The sequence below is a fragment of the Camelus dromedarius genome, chromosome X (genome assembly GCF_036321535.1).
Source record: "Camelus dromedarius isolate mCamDro1 chromosome X, mCamDro1.pat, whole genome shotgun sequence".
Classification (NCBI taxonomy): domain Eukaryota; kingdom Metazoa; phylum Chordata; class Mammalia; order Artiodactyla; family Camelidae; genus Camelus; species Camelus dromedarius.
This window is the reverse complement of record NC_087472.1, coordinates 63456851-63483807: the sequence shown is the minus strand read 5'-3', so window position 1 is coordinate 63483807 and position 26957 is coordinate 63456851. Positions and strand designations below refer to the sequence as shown.

The 26957-nt window shown below is 40.3% G+C and overlaps 1 protein-coding gene across 2 annotated transcripts in view; it reads left to right on the top strand.

Annotated features, from left to right (window-relative positions):
• The first annotated feature begins 291 nt into the window (after positions 1-291).
• AR (androgen receptor) overlaps positions 292-26957 on the top strand; it is a 192453-nt gene continuing 165787 nt past the window's right edge. The window contains exons 1-2 of one of the 2 annotated variants that reach the window (XM_064483081.1): positions 292-438; positions 998-2898. In XM_064483081.1, coding sequence (XP_064339151.1) covers positions 1328-2898 — 1571 coding nt within the window. In that variant the 5' untranslated portion in view covers positions 292-438; positions 998-1327. Of the gene's footprint in view, positions 439-560; positions 2899-26957 lie in introns of those variants that run through there. The other variant, XM_031446494.2, reaches the window with a different exon arrangement.

Sequence of the window (26957 nt, the reverse complement as noted above, 5' to 3'; positions counted from 1 at the left end):
GTTTCTCCGAAGCCACCCGGCGTTAGCGCGCAGTGAGGGGAGGGGAGAAAAGGAAAGGGGAGGGGAGGGAGAAAGGAGGTGGGAAGGCGAGGAGGCCGGCCCGGCGGGGGCGGGACCCGACTCGCAAACTGTTGCATTTGCTCTCCACCTCCCAGCGCCCCCTCCGAGATCCCGGGGAGCCAGCGTGTTGCGAGAGCCGGAGGGTCCGGAGCGAGCCTGAAGGCAGAGAAGGCGACAGAAGGAAAGCGACCGAGCTAGCTGCTTCAGTGCGGGACAGGAGCCGAAGGGACGCACCGCGTCAACCTCAGCCGGCTCTGGCGACAGCCAACGCCTCTTGCAGCGCGGCGGCTTCGAAGCCGCCGCCCCGGAGCTGCCTCTCCTCTTCGGTGAAGTTTTTAAAAGCTGCTACAGACTTGGAGGAAGCGAAGAAAGTGCCGGGTAGGACTGAAGGCTGCCTTTGTCCTCCTCCCCTCCACCCCGCCTCCCCCCCAGGGTCTCCTCTCCTGCTGCTGCCTCCGCCCGCTCCTCTCTGACCCCTCACCCCACCCCCCAACCCCCAGTCAACCCAGCGCGGCCAGCCCGAGTTTGCAGGAGGTAACTCCCTTTGGCTGGGAGCAGGCGAGCTAGCTGCACGTTGCAAAGACTGCTCTGGGGAGCCAGGAGACCGGGGAGCCACTTCAGCACCGCAGCCAGAATCTGGCCGGTTAGGCGGTACGCGGGGCGAACCCCCAGGTTCCTCTCACTCCGTCTCCACCTCCCACTGCACGCCGCTCCCTACTCCCACCAGTTTGTGGGACCAGAGATCAAACGATGAAAAGGCAGTCAGGACTTCAGTAGCAACCCCCGCCCCCCTCAAAAAAATATAAAAAGAAAACAAACAAACAAACAAAAAACAAAAAGCAACAGACAAAACCCAAACCCAAACCCAAACAAAAACAACAAAACCCAAAACAAAACAAAAAGAAAATAACCTGGTTCTTATTTGCACCTGCTTCAGTGGACACGGAATTCTGAAGGCGGAGAGTTTTCCTCCTCCCCACTCCCCTGCAAGATTTGAGCATCTTTTGAACCTACCCTCCAAGTGTTCAGGAACAGATTGTGAGCCTACCAAGGAATATCGTGTCCAGCGCATGTTCCCTCTTCACGAGACTTTGAGGCTGTCAGAACGCTTTTGAGTGGTTATTCCTGCAAGTTTCCTTTCCAGGAGCTTCCTGCAGGTGGGCAACTAGCTACAGCGACTACGCATCGCAGCCTGTTGAACTCTTCTCAGCAAGAGAAGGGGAGGCAAGATAAAGGAATTAGGTGGAAAATTCAGCCAAGCTCAAGGATGGAGGTGCAGTTAGGGCTGGGGAGGGTCTACCCCCGGCCGCCGTCCAAGACCTATCGAGGAGCTTTCCAGAACCTGTTCCAGAGTGTGCGCGAAGTGATCCAGAACCCGGGTCCCCGGCACCCTGAGGCCGCGAGCGCAGCACCTCCCGGCGCCGGTTTGCAGCAGCAGCAGCAGCAGCAGCAGCAGCAGCAGCAGGAGACCAGTCCCCGGCAGCGGCAGCAGCAGCAGCAGCAGGGTGAGGATGGCTCTACACAAGTCCAGAGCAGAGGCCCCACGGGCTACCTGTCCCTGGACGAGGAACAGCAGCCTTCACAACAGCAGTCAGTCCCCGAGGGCCACTCGGAGAGCGGCTGCGTCCCAGAGCCGGGAGCTGCCTCGGCCACAGGCAAGGGGCTGCAGCAGCAACGGCCAGCACCTCCGGGCGAGGATGACTCAGCTGCCCCATCCACGTTGTCCCTGCTGGGCCCCACTTTCCCGGGCTTAAGCAGCTGCTCCGCTGATCTTAAAGACATCCTGAGCGAGGCCGGCACCATGCAACTTCTGCAGCAGCAGCAGCAGCAGCAGCAGCAGCAGCAGCAGCAGCAGCAGCAGGAATCGGTATCCGAAGGCAGCAGCAGCGGGAGAGCGAGGGAGGCCACTGGGGCTCCCATCTCCTCCAAGGACAGTTACCTAGGGGGCAGTTCAACCATCTCGGACAGCGCCAAGGAGTTGTGTAAGGCAGTGTCGGTGTCCATGGGCTTGGGTGTGGAGGCATTGGAGCATCTGAGTCCTGGGGAACAGCTTCGGGGGGATTGCATGTACGCCCCGCTCCTGGGAGGTCCGCCCGCTGTGCGTCCCACTCCTTGTGCCCCGTTGGCCGAATGCAAAGGCTCTCTGCTGGGTGATGGCCCAGGCAAGGGCACCGAAGAGACTGCTGAGTATGCCCCTTTCAAGGCAGGTTACACCAAAGGGCCGGACAGTGAGAGCCTGGGCTGCTCTGGCAGCAGCGAAGCAGGAGGCTCCGGAACACTTGAGCTGCCATCCACCTTGTCTCTCTACAAGTCTGGAGCACTGGACGAGGTAGCAGCTTATCAGAGTCGCGACTACTACAACTTTCCGCTAGCCCTGGCCGGACCCCCGCCCCCTCCGCCACCTCCCCATCCTCATGCCCGCATCAAGCTGGAGAACCCGCTGGACTATGGCAGCGCCTGGGCGGCCGCGGCGGCACAATGCCGCTATGGGGACCTGGCGAGCCTGCACGGCGGGGGTGCAGCAGGACCGGGCTCAGGCTCACCCTCAGCCGCCGCCTCCTCTTCCTGGCACACTCTCTTCACAGCCGAAGAAGGCCAGCTGTATGGGCCCTGTGGCGGAGGCGGGGGTGGCAGCGCAGGCGAGGCAGGGACTGTAGCCCCGTATGGCTACACTCGGCCACCTCAAGGGCTGGCGGGCCAAGAAGGCGACTTCCCCCCACCCGATGTGTGGTATTCCGGCGGCGTAGTGAGCAGAGTGCCCTATCCAAGTCCAAGTTGTGTCAAAAGCGAGATGGGCCCCTGGATGGAGAGCTATTCTGGACCTTATGGGGACATGCGGTAAGTTTCTCTTCCTTAAAATGCCCTTACGCCTGGAGTTAGTCCTCTCCTTCCCGCGCGAACACTCTTCCTGGGTGAGCTCAACAGGGTTCAATAGAAAAGGCCGCCCTAAATCTGGAGCCTTCCCTGGTCTCCTGGCCTACCAAAGATTCGACCTTCCCTCTCTGAATCCCCAGAGTGTGTCCCAGTCTCCACCGTTTTGAGCCCTGGGTGCTGGTGCAAGCCCTTCCAGATTCCTTGACAACCCCCTCCCCCGGCTTGTTAAAAGCTTCCCTGCCGCTTGGTAGGCCATGTCCCATAGGGTCCAAATTTAAATCCAATCGCAAGGGCCACATTCTGAAATAAAGCCCTCCGTTACTTTTTCTTCTCCCCTCCCCCAAATCTGATAACCTGGACAAGAAATATGGGCACTTTCTCCTCTTAAGTTCTGTTAGGGTTTGTTCCAGCCTGTGGCTGGTCTTGGCAGACAAGAAGCAAAATGACTGGCCCAAGCTTTTCTCAACCCGCCTCCTCCAAAGAGATGAAGTGGAGTACGGGGTTATGGGAAGAATGTGGTCTCTGGGTTCTGAGGGCTGCTGTGTGAAGAAGGGGTGAAGTCCCTTTACTGGCAACAACTGAGGACTTGCCACAGGGTTGGAGGTCAGCAGAGAGAATGCAGCCAGGCACGGTTAGAGTAGGCAAAGGTAGGGGAAAAGCAAAGGACAACTTTACTGGTAAACAATGGGCAGGATTTGCCCTCACAGGTGGACTATGTTGGAACTAAATGCTTGGGTTTATTTTCTCTTGTAAAGTGCTTATTTTCTCTGTGGATTTGTTGTAATCCACAGTTCCCTACTTCAAATTTGCATTAGATTTATAAAGAGGGTAACGTTCTTTTAATGAACAATTTAACCAGACTTAAGTCTGGCTTATAAAAGTGTTGGGAAAAATTTGTAAAGGATTTCCTGCTATTCCGGTGTGCTCAGAAATCTTTTGTGAGAGAGGAATAAGGCTCTTCAGTATATTCCTTCATTTTAAGAACATGCTTACATTTTAAAACATGATATGTTACCTCTAACAAATTGAGTAAAAACTGTTAGGGACCTATGATCGATAATCTTGTCCAGTTTTAATTAGGACACAAGAAAAGTGGCAGTCAATTTCGTCTTGCCTATTAATAATTCTTCCTTACCACAGTTAAGCTTTTTGGAGACCATGTTGAAGATATTTTTCCCCAGCAAACTAAGATATTAATTTATCTCCAGGAGAGAGGGAATACTGACTGAGGAACTAACTCCTCAGATCTGCTGGGTGCTGATGTCTTCATGGACTTGTGCCTTATTCTGTGTTTCCGTAGCTATTTTCTTTTATCTGTGACTTTCCCAAAATGTGTTAGCCTTAGCATCTTTGTATGGAGACCTAAATCCAACAATTTGCCTCCTTTCACTGATGCTTCTATTCTTGGAAGGTTGATAGTACAGTGTTAAAAAAGAAAGAAAGAGGAGGATAGGATTTCATAAAATATTATTTTCAGGGCTATTGAAGAAACAGCTTCTAACCAGGCTTTACATTTTTTTTTAGATTTTTAAGATTTGGCTTACAGGATTTTCAAAGGGTTAATTTATATTGTCAGTCTTTTCCAGTTAACTTAAGGTTTTTTTTTTTTTTAATTGCAATGTGGTTATACTGTGGAACAAAAGGTCTTCATTTTATAAGAACAGATTTACTTGCTAGAGTATAATTTTTTTCTAGGGCTGTGGCTAGTCAGTGGGACTCTCTTCTACTGTGAACTTTTAGGAGGGGGTTATCTAAGGTGCTTCATGACCTCCTCAGTCACTGGAACATTCCCTCTTCTGTATGCTGCCTCTGATCCCCAAGTAACTCAGTTAACAGGGAAGAGATGAATGAGTCCACATATTTGTTAAGACTTGTGTGTTTTCAAAGACATAAATTTTCAGGAAGTGGCTATAGAAAGCAAAAAGTTCTTCCCATCAGGTGTGCAGTAAACTAGGTGATTTTATGCCAGGTCTTCATGGAAAAACTTCTCTATTACAAAGACCTGCATAAACTAATGACCTCAACTAGTGAGAATCAGTTTTTTGATAATTTATCAATTTCATCAGAATTCAGCAAATCTCAATCTAAAAGTTGACATTTTCTTACTTTCCTTTTCTTTCCTTCACTTTGTAGGGGCACAATTTGGTGAAAGGGAAGGGATTTTTTTTTTTTTTAGCCGAAGCTAGAGCTTCCACCCTCTCTGCATTGCATACATTATATGCCAACTTAAAAATCTCAACCTTCTAGAGACTTCTAATAATCTGTTGGATTCCGCCCTTTTCCAGTTGTGTGTGTATATTCATACCCATTATTTAATTGTATTTTTTTAACTTTAGTAATTTCTAGAATAACTCTGTGTTCTTATACATCTACAATGTTTCTGCTGAAAGGAGAGAGGTCTAAGGTGGTCTTTTATTTATTTTTACTTACTTCAGCATGTTGTTTGAACAGAAGGAAGAATAAAAAGTGATAGGGTTTGTGTGAAACTCTGATAATATTTTGTGGAACTGTCTTTTTTCAGAGTTCGAAGAAGACTACAATTTTGTTAATTGACCACTGTTCCTTTTGACAGAAGGCCTTAATATCCCAGCAAACAGCATAATGATATGACAAATATTTATTCTAAGAGATGAAACCAAGGGGAGCTTGTGCAGGAATTAGAGTTGGGGTTTAAATAAATTATCTATATGCAAAAAAGAATATTTAAATTTTTCTATTGGTAACTTGTTCTGGCTTCATAATAGGTAGTATTTTAGTAGTGCTTTGAAATTGGCAATTCCTGCCTTTCTCTACTAGTTATTTCAAAAGAAGTCATTTTATTAATTCCCCTTTCCATCTCCTCTCCCCTCTGCAGTTATCAAGCAGCTTTTTATGACTGTCTTGCAAGGAGCAGTTTGTCTGTTTTGTAAAGCAGAGTTTTGCTTTGTGACTGACGCTCTCTGTCCATAGGCCTACAGGGTCAATATGTTGGAAAGAAGCATCTTTTCTTCACTGTCAGCAAGTACTTGGTGAGCTCTGTCTGGGTACCAGTAATCAGAACCTGAGGACCAAATAGCCACCCTGAGTGATACCCCATTTGGAAATATGTGCAAGATGTAGCAATGATAGAATTCTTCTCCTGGTTGTCCACAGAGTATCACTCTCAGCTAGGCCAAAGGTTAACATCAGTGAAATATATTTTTGAAGACGCTTGCATCTTTCCAGTTGCAGGGTCACTTATGGTGCCTTCATGCCTGTGCTAATTTTGCCTCATCAGACTTCCATTCTTTGAGCTGTAAACTTTGATATAATGTATTTAATTTGCTGGCACATTTATTTTTCTTTTTTAAGTGTTTTACCTCCCTGTAGTAATTTTCTCGTCTAGTGTAAGTACATGCGTTTAAAACAAAGAATTCTTTGGTCTCTACACTCTTACTGATAGTGTGGCTGCTTTTGGTGGGATTATGTAAGTTGGAGTTAGGGACATGGACAATTTTATCATCACTATTTTTTATGGTGATATCAAGACTACCAGTTTCATTTGAAACTCTGCTCAAGCAAAGAGCAGAATGCCAGCTGGGTGTAATAAACAAGGGGCTTATTTCATAACCAAGCCTGAAATCATGATTCTGAAAACAAACAAACAAATAAATAAATAAAAATAAATCAAGTTTTGTGAGGTTTGTTGGAGAGGGAAAAGGAAACCTCTCCCTACCCCCTACCTCCACCATTTTCTCTTTGTCTGCAGCTTCCTCAAGTGCTGCCTGTCCCCGATTTTCTTTCATTCTATTTCTTTCATGCTTTTGACATTTAAATATAGACTCTTCTTTCTACTTTTCAGGATATTTTTCTCGTCACACCTGTGGCATGCTTCTAAAGATTTTTTTTTTAATCTGGAGAGTAATAGATCAGATCAACCCTAGCACCTCTCTTTTAAGACTAGATGACTTGAGGAGATTGCAAAATGAATAGCTGGGCTTTTTTTACCTTGAGGTTAGAGCCTGATTCAACAGTTGCTGAGGGAGCTGAACTAGATGGCTTGAGGACTTGGCGATTTAATGGAGTATTTTGCTGGCTGCTGTCTCTGTCTGTTTCTTGATCTCTGTATCTCTCTCTCTACTGGCTATTTTGACAACCTTTTCTCAAAACCTGAGAATAACTGGACCCTCTCCCCACTGAGACAGCTATGTCTGGGTCGGACTTCTGCGCGCTTTCACAAGTAGTACCTAATAATCTGTGTGTGACAGTGCTTGCTAGAAATGTCCAGTTGGGCTAATACGGTGATACTGTATGTAAATTAATAATTTGAAAACAAAGAAAGGTATTAAAGAAATTATTCTACCTCAGAATTTGCCTGCCAGCATTCCATCAAGTTCTGATATGTTGAATTCAGAATAAGTTATCCTCATTCTAGATGCAAAGGTGACTTTTTTTTCCCTTATTGCTTGTAAAGTTCCATAGTCATCAGTATTGGTTGGCATTTGTCTTATTAAAGAGAATTATGAAATCTCATATTTACATAGTACAATTTTCAAAGATAAGACCCAGCATCTTCTGGTTTATTCACTAGCACTCATGTAAGTTTGAGTAAGCCAGGAGGGTGCTTAGCCAACACCCCTTTGCTAGTTGAGGGAGTAGAAGTAGTTACATTTTCTATAGCATTTGTTTACTATGTAGGGAAACCTCCCTAGAGCAGCACTTCCCAACTATTTTTCTTGAGGTTTCCCACCTGAGAGATGGTGTTTAGATTTCTGCTCATTAAGGGCTACTTTCAGTGGCTGCTGCATAGAAACGTTAGGCTGTGATTTAGGCACAATTCCTTGCACACTTATGAGCCCCTTCTCTCTCACATCCGTTCTTGTGCCACCCTACAGGCTAAAGCAGGGTTGAGAGTGGCTCATCTAGATAAGCTTATAGCTCTAAAATGCTGATTACTTGAGAATAAAATTTCGATCATGCAATATCTCAGTTTTATTTTTTAATAACAGCTTTATTGAGACATAATTCACAATAGATAATGTAATTCAACAATTTAAAGTATACAGTTCAATAGTTTTTATTATATTCAGAGCTGGGCAACCATCATCACAATTTTAGAACATTTTAATCACTTAGCAGTCAAACCCCACCCCAACTCTGAGCAACTATCAACCACCAGTGTACTTTCAATCTCTGTAGTTTTGCTTATTCTAACATTTCCTATAAATGGAGCCACACAGTATGTGTCTTTTGTGATTAGCTTCTTTCACATACAATAATATTTTCAGTGTTCATCCATGCTGAAGCACATATCAATGCTTCATTCTTTTTACAACCAAGTAATATTCCATTATACAGATGTATCACATTTTATCTATCCATCATTTGATGGACATTAGTTGTTTCCACCTTTTGGCTATTATGAATACTACTATGAACATTTATGTACCAGGTTTTTTGTAAACATATGTTTTCAATTATTTTGGGTATGTACCTAGGAGTGAATTTTCTGGGTCATATGGTAACTCTGTGTACAACTTTTAGAGGAACTCCTAAACTGTTTTCCATAGTGGCTGCACCATTTTACAATCTCACCAGCAATGTATGAGGGTTCCAACTTCTCCACATCCTGCCAATTCTTGTTATTGTTTTTTTTTTTTTATTATAGGCATCCCAGTGCGTGTGAAGTGGTATCTCAAAGTGCATTTGATTTGCATCTCTCTAATGACTAATAATATTAATCATCTTTCTATGTGCTTATCGGCTGTTTGTATATCTTCTTTAGAAAAATGTCTGTTCAGATCCTTTGTTCATTTTTAGTTAGACTATTTGTCTTTTTTATTTTTGAGTTGTAAGAGTTTTAAAAATATATATTTTAGATACAAATCCTATAACAAATTATGATTTGTGAATATTTTATCACATTGTATGAGTTGTATTCTCAGTTTCTTGATGGTATTTATTGAAGAATAAACTTTAAATTTTGAAGTCCCATCTGTATTTTTGGATGTGACTTGTGATTTTTCTATCATATCTAAGAAGACTTTGCCTAATCTAAAGTCACAAAAATTTACACTTAGGTTTTCTTCTAAAGAGTTTATAGTGTTAGCTGTTAAATTTAGGCTTTTGATCAATTTTCAGTTAATTTTTATGTAGGTATCTATTCATCACAGCATCATTTGTTGAATCTTTCATGTTTAACTATCTTGGCACCCTTTGTGTAAAATCAGTTGACTATAAATGTGAGGGTTTATTTCTGGACTCTGAACTGATCCTGTACCAATACCACAGTGTCTTAATTACTGTAGGTTTTTAATAAGTTTTGAAATAAGGAAGTGTGAGTCCTTTAAGTATGATCTTTTTCAAGATTGTTTTTCACTATTGTAGGTCCTCTGAATATCTGTATGCATTTTAGGATCACCTTGTCAATTTCTACTAAGAAGCCATTTGGGACTCTGCTAGAGGTTGCGCTGAATCTGTAGATCAATTTGAGGAGTGTTGCCATCTTAACAGTCAGTTATAAGTCTTCTGATCTATGGCCATGGGATGTCTTTCCATTTATTTATGTCATCTTCACTTTTTTCAACAATGTTTTATAGTTTTAAGACTATACATTTTGCATTTCTTTTGTTTAATTAATTCATAAATATTTTAATTTTTGATGCTATTATGAATGGAATTTTCTTAATACCCTTTTAAAATTGTATCCTGCAACGTTGCTGAAAGTACCTGAGTTTTGAACACTTCTGGGACTCAAGAGGCAGAAAGTTTCTGCTATTGTGCTGAAAGCACATTTCATTTCATCCTGTCTGAAGGCCACATAAGGATACTATTCTCGACTTTCCTCAGCTGTAAATTAGAGTTGGTAATGCCAGCCCTTTTCTAGTTGAATAGAAGAGGGTCTCTAAATTTTTCAGGTCTTTAGAGAATAGTAAGAAAGAAACTTAAGGTTTATGTAGTTAGTACTCTTTTTAGTACTTAGATTTGGGTGCTATTAGCTAGGGGATGAGGAATAATAATTTCTATGCAGAAAACTAAAATGAATATGTAACAAACTCAAATTAGGCCAGAGAAATCACTAGCTGTAATTGACTTATGTTTAGTTTTGTGTAAACAGCTGGAGTCATAATTTTATGCTTTTATATGTTGTCCTTTGGATAAAGTAAATGCCATTGCTCCTTCTAGTGTGTATTTGTAAGTGAAGAAGTGGTTCATATACTCTTGTATAACTTGGGCTTCTTTTTAGGGATGCACTCCATAGCCATAAAGAAGAGATAAATTCACCTATAAAGAGTTTGAACTTTGGTCTCATTAACACTCTAGACTAAGGATCAAATCTAATCAGCTATAGCTATTGTGTCCTGAAAATGGTAAGTGAACTGCAGGCCATCAAACAAAAGTTCCTATTGTGACCTAGTTGTTTTTAGAGATGACATTAATAAACTGATTTTTTTTTAAAAAAGTATCCATCAATGAACCACTTTCATTAAACACCTGCTATATACCCAGCTGTGTGGTAGGAGATCAGGGTAAAGAGAATACAACTGAGGGAGAACCTTGAGATCACTGCCCTCAAGGAACTTATAGTCATTAAAACAAAAAATAAAAATAGAATAGCAACACCATGATGCCAGTATGATGAGATGCTGGATTGTGTGGTACATATTTATAAAATGTAGACATTCAAAAAGAAGTGGACCAACATAGGCTGAAGTGGTCAGCAGTATTACCTGTGGCTACATCTTATCCTTTATGTATTAGATGGGGACATGGTTTAACTCAAGCAATAGATTATAGGTCTTGATGGATATTTCAGACACCAGGAGGTGGTACTCTGCAAAGATAATGAAGAGTGAACTTGAGTAAGGGGTTGGAATCTATTTCTGCTTTTTCAGTAGTGCTACCTCAGTCAAGTTAGTCACTAGTTTCTTCCTCAGTTTTGGCTATATGTTTCTGGGAATGTGTTTTCATGTCTTTGACAGCGTAAATCTGCAATACATGAGGAACTAAATAACATCCAGGGTGATTGATGGGTCCAAGAAGTTTGGCATGAGAGCCAATGAAGATTCCCAGTGTGGTGGTCAGATCAAGAATTATTATTCTGCTCTCAAACTTTCCGTTGATCATGATGGCTTGCTTTGAAGTTCTGTATAAATGGGGTTTCAGGGTGTTGGTTAAGGGAGGGAAGTGAGAAGCACGAATCAAATAATTCTGGGAGCAAAAGGAACGTGAAAACTTTTTTATAAGTGATAACATTTTTAAATGGCTCACTCTTAAATAAACAAATAAATAAATATTTTAAAAAATAAATAATTTTTAAAAATAAGTAAATAATTTAAAAAGAAATAAATCATTTTCAAAATAAATAAATAAATAAAATGGCCCACCCTTAATTATGGATTCTATTTTCTTTTCTTTTTTTAAAAAAATTTTTATTGAAGTACAGTCAGTTACAATGTGTCAATTTCTAATGTGCAACACAATGTCCCAGTCATGCATATACATACATACATTCGTTTTCATATTCTTTTTATTAAAAGTTATTACAAGATATTGAATATAGTTCCCTGTACTATACAGAAGAAACTTTTTAAACTTATTTTTATATATAGTGGCTAACATTTGCAAACCTCAAACTCCCAAATTTATCCCTTCCCACCCCCTTTCCCTGGTAACCATAGGATTGTTTACTATGTCTGAGAGTCTGTTTCTACAAGTTGAGTAGGTTCCTAGTTTATGGAAGTGTAGTCCCATTATCTGGCCGCTAGGGGGGACTGCAAGTGTCCTGTGGTAGCTTTTACCTGGAAATGATTGGCCTCCTTTGGTCTTTGGCTGATTTAACCTGTCACAAGATAAACTGAGCCAGAAGCACCTTGTACCAGACAATAAATAAGCTACTGTGGTACTTGGTATTTTATCTGGGAGGTTCATTCCCAAAGTGCGAAACATTTTTAGTTACATTATTTGATGCCTCAATACCCATTTCTGAATGTGGAGCGGGGAAGAGTGACATTAGACATATCCCAGTAGCGATTTACAGTTTGCAGAGTGGTTTCATATTCCATTCTTGCATTTCATCCCCATTTCTACCCTATACAAGTAGCCAGGTTTTAGTGTATTATAATACTCTTCATACTATTATAATACTGTCATTCCTATTGTAAATATTATGTTCAGAGGAGTTAAGTAACATGTCTAAAGTCAAACAGCTTCAAAGTGGCAGAGCTGGAATTTCAGCCCCACTCTTTGTTCCTCAAATCAAGTGCTCCTTTTTAATCATACAGATCTCTCAGCTCATAGATAGAAAGTAGCAAAGTCAGAGAAACAAAAGTACCTTAACTGGTATCAATAGAAATTTATGAAGCTCTTAAGGCTTCTGGGTCTTTTATACACTCACCAGACAGATGGACAGGGTTGTCTGGGAGTTCCAGTTGCCAACAGCCTTGCCATATTACCTCAGAGATTGCATTTATTCCACAAATACTGAGCTTTTATTACATATCAAGTTCTGTACTAGGCACAGCAATGAACAAGGCAGACAGAAATTCCTCCTTTCATGGTGTTTACAGTTTAGTGAGAGGAGTCATGCAGAATATATCTGATGGTGATAAGTGTCATGAAGAATAATTTAGCAGAGTGTGGGGAATAGAGACTGATGGTGGGAAGGACTATTTTATATTTGTTGGTCAGGGAAGGCTTTACTGAGAAGGTGATACTTGAGCAGAGAGTTGAAGGAAGTTAGGAAGTGAGCCATTTGGATATCTAGGGGTAGAATATTCCAGACACAGGCAACCACAAGTAAAAAGGGCCTGAGGCAGAAGCATAGTTGGTATGGTGGACAATAGAAGAGAGGCCTGTATGGCTTATTTAAGTAAGTGAAGGGGTGATAAGAGATGAGATCAGAGTTGATGAGGGACATCTCAGGTCTTCCTTAGGACTTTGGTTTTAACTCTGATATGGGGAGCCATTAGGAGATTTAGAGTAGAGGAGTAACATGATCTGGCTGATATTTTAACAGGCACTTCTTCATAACACTTACCACTCTTTCTGATATTTTATACATTTGTTTGTTTACTTATTGTCTGCGTGGAGAAGAGACTGTAAGAGCAAGGAGGAAGCAAGGAAATGAAGCTACTGAAGTGATCCAAGTGAGAGATGATGTTGGCTTAGACCAAGGGGTTATTGGTAGAGGAGATTAGAAGTAACTGGATTATTGATATGTTTTCATGGTAGAGTCTACAGCATGTAATGACAGATGAGATACTCGTGTGAAAAAAAGAGACGAGTCAAGGCTGATTGCCAAAAATTTGATCTGAGCCATGTGAAAATTATGATTATCATCTACTGAGATGATGAAGATTATAGGTAGAACATGTTTGTGTGTTGAGGGGGTGGGGATCAAGAGTTTGATTTTGGATATATAAAATTTGAGTTATCTGGTGAACATCCTGTTGGCTTCTTCTCAGTTTGTTTTCATGCATTGCGGTGCAGTGCCCTTAGCTTTTTGCTCTTCAAGGAGATTAAAAGGGACCTTAGAGATTACCTAGACCTTTGATGCCCTCCCCCTTCTCCCCTTTTGCTTTATAGAGGCCTAGAGAGGTATAGAGTCTTGTTTAGGGTGAAACAACAAACTGACAACAGAACTAGAACACAAACTCAGTTCTCCTGGATTCGCACTTGTTGCTTCTTTTCTGAGTGTTATGCTGAAACCTCATTTGGGAGAGAGAGTGAGTTTCTTCTCTTTGCCCAAACCTTACACCAGGTTATTAAACTAAATAATTAATTTAAAAAAAACTGGAGCATCACACAAATTGGCTGCTGCCTCTAATCAAACCAAGATATCGTTATTATGTTTTTACTGGGCCACATATCAAAATAATTTATCCAAGAAAAACACAGTAAGCAGACTTCTAAAGGCCACTGAGCTTTGATCTAAACTGAACTTTACAGGGAATCTGAATATCAATGGCCTGAGATTGTAGGAAATTAGAGTTCATGGAATCTGGGAGACCATCTTGTCCAGTTTGGTCATTTTATGGATGAGGTGCCTGAGGCAGAGAGATGGAAAGAAATTTGACCAAAGTCACACAGAAAGCCAGTTTCTTTTAGTCAGAGCCTGTTCTGAGGGTTAACTGTTACTTCTTTGGAAAATTCGATGCTGGAAAAGTGATTTCCCACTCAGAGCAAAGAATTATAATAGCAAAAGTAATGATAATACTATGTGTCAAAATTTGGCGCCTTACATGGATTAACTAAGTGAATTCTCACAAAGACCTTGGCAAATAGTCCCAGAGAGATTAAGTAACTTGACAGAGGTCATACAATTAGGAAGTAGCAGAGCTGTGTGCACCCCCAGGAAGTCTGGCTTATAACCATGAGGTTCTAACTACTGTTTAATACCAAGATCTTCTCAGATTAACCAGTCATTCACCTCTACGAATCCCAAAAGACTAGTGACTGGGGTGACCTCATAATGCACTGACCTTATTATAGTCCACTAATCCTCACCCAATAGCTGAGTGTCTGGGGATTAAAACAGAGGGATAGGGACATAAAGAGGGTGGTGGAAAGAAGTTGATTATTTACAATTGGGATTGGAAAGCAGAACTGTAGAAACTATTGAAAAAAGTCTGGAGATTCCAAGGTGGTTAAAAATCTCAAAGCGTACTACAAATCTGGACAAGTCAATGTCTGCCTAAATGGGAGAACAACCAAAGTAAAAAAAAATAAAATAGGTGATTTTGGGGGGTCAGGAACTTTTCTATGTGTTTATGTGTTTCACATGTGTTAATTCATTTAATTCTCCAGATAACTCCCTGAGGTAGTTACTGTTATCATTCCTATGTTACTGGTGAATACATAGGCACAGAACAAATTAAGTAACATGCCCAAGGTTATAGAAAAAGTAAGCAAAAGAGCCTATATTAGAATCTAGGCAGCCCAGCTTCACAATTTATATTATTTTCCAGTACATTGAGGGAAAGGAGTGCTATTCATATTACAGAGTTTTTAAATGCAAAAAGTTATGCCTGAACTTCAAACACTGAGCAACTCTTATCCTTAAAATACACCAGATTCCTTTAAGGGTTCTTAGGAGGAATGGTACTTAGCCAGGGACACACAGTGAGTAATTAGCAGAGCCAGAGCTTGAACCTGAGACTCCAGACTGCCAAACCTCTTTACATTTTATCATTCTGTTTCCCTTCTCACACTGACTTTGTCTCCTTCTATTTCTCCTTCTGTATCACCCTGCCTCTCACCTATATTAAAAGAAATGTAACTTTCTATATAAGCAAGATTGGATAGAGAATGAGGAGAATGATCAGAATCCATGTCATTCCAGACATTGGACAAAAGGAACAAAAATGTCAGCGTATGGGATTTGCCTGAAATAAGAAAGGAAACTTCCCAGTATCACAAGATGCTGCCTCTGTTCTTCTAGGCCCAAGTTGGTTGTGCGGGATCCCATAGGAAGTCATGAATGTGATTATCAGATAAGTTTTTTGTTATTGTGCAAATGGAAGAAGGCTACTATGAAAATCTGCTTCTTTTTAGATTTTTTTTTAAGGAAGGTGCAATCTTCCCACTCATATAAGTGATAACTACTTAGGCATTTCTTTTGAAAATTGGCAGTACATAAGAAAAAGCACCTTTCCAAACCTGTCATATTGAGACACCTCTCTGAAGCATTATCTAACCTCCAATTAGATGATGAAGTTGCCTAAACTGAGAGTTGGAAGTAAAAATGGAAACTCTTGATGTTTGATGTTTGGGTGCAGAAAGGATTTCAAAACATGCTTTGGGTCTGTTTACTCTGCCTACCCTTCCTTTCCTTTCATCTTTGTTTAAAAATACAAAGGTTAGCAAGTGTGTAGTCTTTTGGAGTTTCCAGTCGTTCACTTGAAAAATCTGCTTGACCAGCCTTTTAAATAAAAGACCAAATTAGACTGATATTTCAGTCACCAACTACCTAGTAATAAACCAAAAATCTTAACCATACTTGTGTTTTCAAATGGTATGTCGTTTGCTTTGGACACTTGCTGGACCTTGCTAAGGTGCTAGAGTGACTCAAAATATGTCAGGTCAGATGTGGAATTGAATAGGGTGGGCTCTTATCTGGGAACATCTCTACTCTTCCAAGTTCAGAGTTCCCCATCAGAGATGACCCCACAGTGTCTGGGAAATCTGCACTGGAGGCTTTGAGAATTAAGGTAGTGAAATGATGGATGTGTTGTTGTTTCTCAAAGCTTTCTCAACCCCAGTATTCATGAAGATCCTCCATCAGAAGTCTCCAACAAGGACCTGATGAATTTTGATGTGTATGTGTGTGCGTTTCTCAAATTAGCTGCTAACATATCGTATAAAAATTCAGATTTCCAGCTTTGTAAATGAAGATCTGGCATTATTAGGACTATATTCCTGCACGATAAAAACCAGCTGGAGGTGAGGAGCAAGTGCTTCTCTAGATGGAGCATGTACTTTCCAATTTGCCCAGACACTAGCAACCTACTTTATTCACTTAAGTTACTTGCTTGACTCTTCTAGGCATTTGAATTTGCCATCCCTGTCAGATCAGGAACCTAGTCAAATCTTGACAGCCTTCCTTACCCCAAAGGTTTTTCCTCCTCATATAAGAGGGACCAAAAAAAATTACAGTGGGTTCTGCAATCAGATCTGACCTGGCTTTGAGTTCTGACACAGCCGTTTACCAACTATATGAACTTCAGTAAGTAACTTTAACCTCTCTGAGCTTCAACTTCATCTATAGAATGCTCTCCTCACAGCATTATTGCGAAGACTAAATAAAACAGCTTAGATAAAGGGTATGCCACTTACTAGCTACTGAAATATGTACTTCTTATTCATCATATCTTATTCTACCCATTGGGAGTATCACATAAGTAGTAAATTCACCCTCATTGAAGGCATTCAAGAAGAAGCTGGGTTTGTTAGGAACCGTGGCAGAGGTTTGGACTCACAGTAGGTGATTTCCAAACAATTTAGAAGCCTATAAATGACTCCAAAATGCCTATCTGGATGATTTTAGACATACCTTGCAGAGTTAGAGATTTTTAAGAAACAATAGAGAGACTGAGGGCTCTAGGGAAATAAGTTGTGGTCAGAGTTAAATGTATAATGTGTTGAGGTGCAGGCATAGGCTTTGGCATCTGACTGATTTTAGTTTAAACACTGGGTCTGACAATTATTGTGTGTTCTAGGCCACTTAATCTTTCCTAGTTTCAATTTCCTCATTTACATAATGAAGATACTAATACTTCTCTCATTGGGTTCTTGTGAGGATAAGTGAGATAATGAATATAAAAAATCTTGACCAGTGTCTGGCCCAGAATAAAAACTTGGAATGGTTCTCTTCCTCCTCCTCCTTATTACTATTACTATTATTATTAGACCAGGCAAGCAGAGCTTGGGAAAACGCACGGCTAGACTCTTACTGTATCAGGCCACTGCTGCCCCTTCCTCCCCTCCACAAAGTTCCAAGTCTCCAAAATGCTTTGGCCGGAATGTAAGTGTGAGGTCATTGCAGATAACAGAGAGTGTGATTTGCTTTGGTAATGCAAGTTATTCAGTTACTTCCCTCAGCCCAGCTGAAATCTTTTACTACTTGATGCTTGTTTCAAAGTGCAAGACTGAGCTGGCCTGAGAAGACAGGGAGAGTGAGAAGTCCCCTCCTCTTAGCTAGAGGTCATGGTCTTCCACAAAGAACAGAATGACCCAGTGCAAAGTCTGGGCTCTTGTTGAGTTTGGGGCCCCTAATTTTAAACCAGTCACTCCATTGTGTACGTCAGTTCCCTTCCCCCACAGAATCACTGTGCAGGAATTTCCTTGACTCCTTCCATGGCCTGGAACCATCCCCCTTCTCATCCTTGTGCTCCACACAGCTGGCAAACAGCAGACAGTAGAACAAAAACAAGTCTCTTAGCATAGAGAGAGAGCTTCACAGCAATGCTGAATTTCCTCGGGAACCTCATGTTAACAAAGGACCTTCCTGGTCACCTCTCAACACCCCAAACAGATTAAAACATTTTTTCAACTGTGTCTCAGAGCAGCTTCTTGCCATGGTATATTTAAAGATCTGCTGAGTCATTGAAGAGCAGCCTGGCAGATCACAGGAGGCAAAGGCTATACCCCAGTCAATGGGAGAGTAAGTTGAGAAGTGAAATCTGTTTGGCTTCTTCCTATGGGGACAGACAAGGTAACCCACTTCTAGCCCCCATGACTCTGCAGAGTATCTATTAAGACTTCTTATTCTATCACTTTTGGTTTCCTTCTCGGTTTATAATAGAGTAAGGATAAGAGGGAGGGAGCATTTGTACTAGTGGGTCAGCTGTGTGGAATTGTAATGCTCCTGTTATTGGTAAGTGAGAGTAAGCATGAAAATGTCAGCTTGATTTGTTCATTTCCCTCGTTCCTTTTCAGTTTCTGATCATGTGCATTGTTACCATGGCACATGCCATTTGCTGAAAGAATATATATATTATATATATATATATAATATATATATATATGTATATATATATATATAGTTCTTTCTACTTTACTCTCCACTGCAGTTCTGAATTTATTCATGGAGAAAATGGCAGTTAACAAATGTTCATTGTAGATATAACATGCCATTTGCTGGAAGGTTTTGTATATATATATATATATATATATATATATATATATATATATATACACACACACACACACACACACACACATATATATATAAAATAAGTAATATAATTCTTTACACTTTATTCTCTACTGCAGTTCTGAATTTATTAGTGGAGAAAATGTCAGTTAGCAACTGTTCATTGTAGGTATAGATTGGGGTTTTCATCTTGTAAACCTGGTCTCATCCTGTAAAGCCCTGAGCTTCTCTTTGTTCCTGACCTCTTTGAACCCTGTCACAGACTCTAAGCTCCTTTCTCTTTCAAGGCAACTACCTTTCTCTTTGTCCATTGCTGCCTCCCTTCATTTGTTTTTGCTGTCTCTGGTTCCTAAGTCTGTATCACATGACTGGCACAGTCTCCCACCCTAATTCCATCATGCCATCTTCCCCCATCAGAATCTTTCTCATAGCCCTTCACTTTGCTGAAACCATCTCTGGACTTAGGAGCCAGAGCAGATCCAAAAGGGATGCTTCTTGAATGACATTAAAAGATTGGTATTAAGATTTTTTTTTTATCAGTGATAGCAGGGACTTGTTCAGGCAACCATATCCAGGACCTAGAAGAAATCAGGTAAACCAAAATTTGCTTGAAGGTGGCAGGAGACCTAGGTCTCTGCTTTCTTGCCCACTGCCTTCTTTTATTGAAATATTATTGATTTATAACATATATTAATCTAAGGTGTACAACATAATGATTCTATATTTGTATATCCTTTCCCTTTTGCATTCAGTTTTTAGATGGTTTGCAGAGAATATGATGGCTGGCTTTGTTATACTCAATTGACAGGAGAAATGGTGGAGGACTGGAAAATGGGAGTGGAGCTATTGGACATATTTGAGAAATGATTCCAATTCCTGGGAAGTATAAGGTTTTTGAAAGTTTACCAAGTACTTTCAGGCAGATTGTCTCCTTTTCTTCTCAAAACCAACTTGGAGATAGGCACAGCATGGATCAACAACCCCATTCTACAGATGAGGACACTGAAGCTGGAGGCAATTAAGGGACTTTCCATGGTAATTTAGACAATAAATAGAAGAACCAGGATTTGGACCATGTATTTTTGGATATAAGCCTTGTATTTTTCAAGCTCATTATACAGATTTGCTATTGAATAAATGAATGAATGAGTGCACATTTGATTTGGGAACATTATTTTCAACTTTGAGTTAAAGATCTCCTCCGTCCTTTGTGGAGTATCATTTTAATTCTCAGCAATATCAGTCTGGTCAAATGATAAACATTTCATTCATTAATTCACAAATTCATTCTTTTATTCACTAATATATTTCCTGGGTGCCAACTTTGTAACAGCCCTGTGCTGAATACTGAGGATAAAAAGAGAAATAAGACATTGTCTCAGGTCTCAAAAGATCTCAGAGACTGAGGACTGCAATCTTAGTAGTAAACGTAAGAACAGCTGCTGATGAAATGTTACCAAAATGTCAAGGCATATCCCTCTTGCATATTGAGTATGGCCCTCCTAAAAATGAAGGTGTCTTTTATTTTGGGTACATGTATACAAAGCTTTGTGACTAACTGCCTTTTAATATAATCCTGTCTTCCCAAGAACAGAAGTGAAAGTGTCAGCCTCTGTGTATGTGCATATGTGTGTGTGTGTGTGTGTGTGTGTGTGTGTGTATAAGGGTTGGGTGTGTGGTGGTAGTTGGGAGCTAGGAGATTGCTAAGTAGAAGCTATCGGGGGCTTAAGTTGTCCTAGTGAGTTCCAACCCTGTGTGTATGTATTATATAGAGGATCAAGATGACAAGGATTCTTGTATAAGAGCTGAACTTTTGTTTTTCTAAGTAACTAGAGCATCACTATTCCAATTTCTTTGAAAATACGACACTCAAGGATCTTTCCTAGCATGGAGAAACTGATTCTGATTAAATACTACACGTTTTGAGCATCTGCCTCCCAGTGTTAGGTACTGTGTTAGATGTTGTTAGGTATTTTTTGTTTGTTTGTTTAATCTTTAATCTGATCCTGGGCAGTTCTTATTAGTTCCACTTTATTGATGAGGTTAATGACTTTTCAAGGTCACACAGTGAGTAACTTGGTGGATTTGGGATTTGAATTTCGATTTTCAACTTTTTGTCCTCTGGCCTCACTGCTGTTTTCACTGTTCCACACCACTTCTGCTTAATTTTTTCATAAAGACCATTAAATCTACCCTCCATTAGCCAAAGTTTCTTGTCTCCCTTCAACATTATTCTTCTCTAGAATGTTCTTAAGAAATCCTCAGAAAAGATTTTACAACCTTCATGGGTACTGTGGCCCAGAGCTTAATCCACGCTCTTAAGTGCCTTGGTTAACTGTAAAATGGAAAATCAGAGTCATAGCTAATTCAGGAAAAGTGAGTTTGGGATGTGAATTTCCTGGGAAACTTGTCATCTCTATTTTACTTCCTTAGCTTCATAAACCTACCCACAATGTTCTCTGAGAACGAGCAGTAATGAAAATGATGGGGAAATGCTTCCTTGCCTTCCTTTCCAAGACCCTTTAGCCAAGTGCCACACCCCCTCCCACTTCCCTAGTTTCTTTGCAGACATGGAGATGGGAGGTAGACATGAGTTCCTTTCAGCCCTGAGTTGATGCCAGAGTTTTCTTTTTCTCCAGCTGGACCAAGGTGGGAGGCAAAGTTGAGTGATTATAGGTGGACCATGAGTAAAGGAAAGGATGGGGTTACACGAAAGAACAGTGAACGTATGCTTCAAATACTAGGATTTGTGTCCAGACTTTGTTGGTTACTGTCTGTGTAACCTTGGACAAGTTAACAGTTGTGAGTCAGAATTTCCTCATCTGTAAATTAGAACATAAATTCAAATTTTATAGATGAAAGGATAAGTCTAAAAGTGTTTTGTAAACTCAGAAAGGGCTTATGGATTCAAAGTGTTGCTTTTTCTTATGATCACAAAATAATGCTGTTCTTCAGTGATGAAACCTTGTCCTGTTTTTCCTAAAAGCCTGAACATGTGTGGCCTAAGGGGTGGGTCTTTACCCCCATACCAGCCACATTACAGTTGTAGTAACTATGGGCTGAAGGCAGTGGACTGCTTAAGCATTGAGAAAATGTTAAAAAAAAAAAAAAAAGATTACACATTCAGGGGTCAGCAGATGGCAAGCAGAGCAGACCCTCCAAGTCCCTCTCTCACCCCCCAAAATCCCTCTTATTTATTCAGGCTTAACATTTGAGGCTATTTCAAGTAGGCATGTCTATCTGAGCTTTTTTTCCTTCTTTGAATAGGCATTTGTGACTTGGTGAAAAACATTACTCTCCTTTCCACTTCTGAGGATTAATCGTGCTTTTCCTCTAGATATAAATTCAAAACTGTGAGTTGAAAGGGGCAAGCTTATACCAAAGAATCAGGGATGATCAGAATTTAGAGGGGACTCTGGAAGTCAGTCCCCTTTAGTATGGATTGTCAACTGAAACCCAGGCAGAAAACGGAATGAGTCCAAGTTCACAAAACTCATCATGGCACATTCAGATTGGAAATCAAGGGCTTCTACTCCCATGTCAGTACTGGATGCTCTTTAAGGCCCCTTTCAGCTCACATGTTCTGTGACCTCCATGATTTTGACCCTTTCTACAATACACTGGGGACAAGGGGATCTGAGATCCCAGCTCTAGCTAAATTGGGAATATGTACCCTCCCCTCCCCTTTTATTTTTTTCAGGGACCTGGAAGATGGACAGAGTGTGATTATCATATGTAAGAGTTTCATATCACTGTTCTCATTCAAATCACATTTGTGAATTCTGCTAATTAACAAAGAAATGATTAGCATGGGGAGGTCATGTTTGCTTATCTTCCACCTTTCCTTGCCCAGTTTGTGCGTAGTAGTAAGGGGTTTTTCAGCTCTGGTTTGCCAAGCTGCTGTCTTATGTGGGCACTAAGAGCAGAGAGGGATTTCTCAGAGGTCATCTGCTTCATCTTACTGCCTAAGCAAAAGCCTGCCTCTGAGGTGCTGGAGGCTTGCTTTAAACAGGACTTTGTATAGCACACCAGGGAAATGAATGTAGAGTGCTCCTGACATTCCTTGTCACTTTTTTCCATGATGCTCTGGCCTCACAGGTGGGAGGTTTTTGATTGAAAACTTGGAACTCAATGGTGAGTGTTGTAAGGTTTGCACTGTGACCTGTGGGATGCAGCCACAGCATTATCTATTAGGCTTGTACATCAGTTTGCTTATTAAGCTGTTTTAGCATTCAGTGGTTTGGGGAAGGCTACGGTGTGTGTGGGGGATTGTGTGTGGGGTGAGCAATTAATTATTATTAACATAAAAAACTTACTTAATTCCCTAAACTGAAGCTGCTTTTCTCACGCACATTGGCCTGCAGGACCTTTGGAGACAATTAGCAACATACTTGGTATCTTCGGGTTTTCAGCCTTTGTGCACAGGATGGCTGTAGGGTTTTGTACATGTGCTCTGGCTTAATGCTAGTGTGTAACTGTGTACCAGACTATATGTGTCTCTTTATGTGAATCCATTCTGAACAGTTGTGGCACAGAGACCTTAGACACATGTCTAACTCTCTGTGTTTTGCTAGTGGAACTATGTCTCTTCTTTTGTACCTGTGTCTCTAGGTAATCATGCGTCTTACTAATTCAGTGTGCCCTGTCTCTTTTATCCATTTTTCTGTTCTTGTGTCTCTGTGCTTTCCTGAATTTTTTTCCCTCTGGGTTTGGGTATGTTTCTATCTTTGTAGATATCTCTCACTCCAAACCCATGTGTCACTGTGTCTATGTATACAGCTCTTTGTTTTCTCTCAGTGTACAGACTTCTATGCCTGGTTGGGTTTTTGAGTACCTATGCAAGCCTGTTTTGGGATGACCATTTCTATTTGTGTATTAGCCCTTCTCTGTGTGTCTGCTTCTTTGTCTTTTTCTTTGCCCCTAGTGTTCCAGTCTTCTTGTGTCTTCTATGTATATGTTTTGGTGCATCTGTCTACTTAGTCCATGTTTCTCTGACCATGCATACCTGTGTCTTGCTTTTCTGGGTCCTTGTAATTTTTGACTTCTTTATATTTCTGTATGCATTAATTGGAGTTGGCCTCTTCATCTTTTTTGTGTCTTCATTTTAACTTGTGTGCATTAGCTTTGGGATGAACTTTCTATGTAATCTGCTGTGTTGGTTGTCTCTTTGTGTGTCCCTGTGTGTGTATCTGACTGTATGTATACCAGTCCCTGTATCTTTCTGTTTCTCTGAGACTAGATATTTCCATGTAGCTGTCTCTGTGTGTTGGCCATTTCTGCGTTGTTGGCTGTATGTATGTGCTTATGTACCCAGTGATCTCACAAGAGGCCCACCTGTTTTCTGAGGAACCCACTGGATTATTTTATGAGATATCACAGATGCTTTGAACTTACTGTTTATTTGCAGGTTTGCTAGCCACCATGGTACTTAGGTGTGTGTTGGTACTTAGGTGTACATAATTGTGCATTATGATGTCAAAAGAGTAATTGAAGAATTGTACATGCTGTGCCTTTATTGATAGGATAGTTGTGTGTGGAGAATTGTTGGGAAATTAGTGGTGTTTAAATTCACACACATTTCACTGTGTTAGTGAATTAAATTTGAAAGGACTGGCTGTATAAGATATATGCTTCTAGAGAAATTTAGCATACTAAGTTTCTAGATAGAGAATGCATCTGTTTGTACTATGAAGTCTTATTTGTAATATTTATTACTAGTTTAGAAGGTGTTACTTTTATGGTTTCATTTGACTTTTTGTTTTGAGTAGTTACTACAGATGACTCTGAGGTGGACTTAGAGCACAAGGAATATAGACACGATGGAGAATGAAAAATGACTGAGGGATAGACATGTTCCTTATCTGTATGGAGTCAGCTGAGGCTCGAGATGGAGTTCATAGGAAATGGAGAGATGAGGGCCACAGAGAGAAGCTTAACAGGATCCTATATTTCCTTGTTCTGGGCTGCTGTGTCCATCCAAGGAAGGCAGAGAGGGAGAGGTAGGGGAAGGAGGAAGCCAGTTCAACTTTTTCTTTCTGGTAGAAGGTGACTCCCTCTACTTAAAATTTAAATTATTTTGGTTTCTGTTTTTTGGTATACTCTTTTTGGTTCTTCTTCTACCACTGCAAGAAGGAAATCTCCAAATGTGGTTCACCCATATATTACACTTGTTTGTTTGCAAGATATTAAAGAGAGATTGTCAATGCAATGTAAATGTCACTGCAACTGTCATAAAAACTGATCCATTGATATGGGCAGGGATCCTTTATAACAGTTCTTCATTCTTTCCAAGGTATCTGTGGTGATTTCTAGGGGCAGCTATGATTTTTCTAATGTCACTCACTCTTTGTTCATTTGTCTAGTGTGTATGCAGAATTCTAAAGAGTACAGTTCCTTCTTAGTTATGGTAGGCCCTGACAAGAAAGTGGTCACTGATAAAGGACTAAGTTCAGTGTAAACATCTAAATTGTCTGCGTGTAAGAAATTAAGTTGGTACTATGCTAAGGGAATATCTATCTAGAAGTCAGCTACTTTATGATCAGTAAAGAGAGTTCCATGAGTATTTTAATCTAATCCTCCTATAAGATTATAGGAGAGATAATTAAACTATTCTTTAAAATTAAAAATTATCAAACTCTCTAAACATACTATTTATACACAATTGGCATGATGATTAATTGTATCTGTTTAGACTCTTAGTTTGAATTACTTAATGTAAAATAAAGCAAATAACAAAACCAAGGGGTACAATCTATCATATTTTATAATTCAGGTGGTTGAGTTTTTCTTGTGTTATGTTGATTTGAATACAAAGGAGTTTGTGGTACTGGATTCTAGTCAGAAGATAGAGGTTTGTATGTGGACTCCATATTCTACCCAACCTCGATATCAAATCTTGATTTCCTCATTTGCATGATGGACATAATAAAGGCTGTCTTAGTAACTGCCAAATGATTGCATATGACAAACTTTTCACTTATTTAGGGAAAAATAAGAAAAATAAGGACAATGGGTGGCTATTTCCTAAAACAAAATTTATTTAGTTAAAGTAATATTCTGAGATTGTCTCTTGCAGCAGACCCTGGCCATTCTGTTTTGTTTGGGAAATTACTGATTGGGTTTGATTCTGCCATTCCTAGGGAGGAAGGGTGAGTATTGGGTTGAGGGGGAATCATGACTTTTCTGAGATAATATATCCATGGTGAAAATAATGTTTTATACATATGGCATGAACTGTCCAATTTTGTTAGTCAACAAATATTTAAGTGACAGCTGTTATGACCTCAGGTGTGTAGGCACTTCCTTATTTTCTATTTAATCTGTTGAAAAAAAAATCCAAATTAAGATATCAAGTAAAATCTCATTACAAAAATATTGTTACAAAGATTCTTTTTATATTCTCTAAAAGAATGGAGGTGTATATTGATAGGATATTAGATTTTAAAAAGTCTAGTCTGTAAAAGGAAAAAGACAGCTTCTTGGAGTTTATTGTGCTTTGCTATGAAACATCAATCCAGGTTTGTTTTTTCTATTTCACTAGTGTGGTGGAAGCTGAATTTCAACTTGTAAGTAGATAATTAGACTGCAAGCCTTGAGCTTTGAGGAACAAAAGTAATCAAACCAGTCTATCAAATCACTTTTCAAGAAGGAAACTCTGCCATGTATTTGGCTAATTCAATATATCATGGCTAGACAAAAATAGTTTTTATACTCAAATCAGCATTCTAAAATTTGTTCCTTTGTGCTTAAATGCTTTCCAGGACCAACGTACCTTATTTATTGCAAAGTTATATATGTGTAAAGTGCTCTGACATTTTAATCTTCACAACAGCCGAGTGAGGTGGGTAATAATTTAATGTCAATTTTATAGACAAAGAAATTAAGACTCAAAGACAAAAATTAACTGGGCTAAGATTCTACTGATAAAATGTGACAGAATAAGGATTTGAACCTAGCACATAGTCATCATCCTATAAATATTTGTTTTATGATTATGTGGAAGTATGCTCACCAATCATGGTCTCTGCTGAATTTAACCATTCTACAAAGCAGAGACTGAAAGGCCATTTAAATAAAATGTCTGTATCTTTCAGAGGGCCATTAGCAATGCTCAAACTCAGGAAAAGCAAACAGAAAAAACTGAAATACCAATACTGACACCTTCAGAAAGTACTTGTATAACATTTAACCTTAGATAATTTGGCTTTGTGTGAGAAAGGTGGAGTAAGATGGAGGAAGCAGTTCTTCTCTGGATCAGTGTTTATTTATCTTGCTCTTCTGAAGTCTGGGCCAGCAGTCCTGTTTGTTCTGAATAGCCTCAAATGTTTCTCCATTTGAGGACAGCAGCTTTAGAACAAATGGTTTTCTGGATAGCCCATAGAAGGCTGCACTGACTGACTTTTAGAAATCC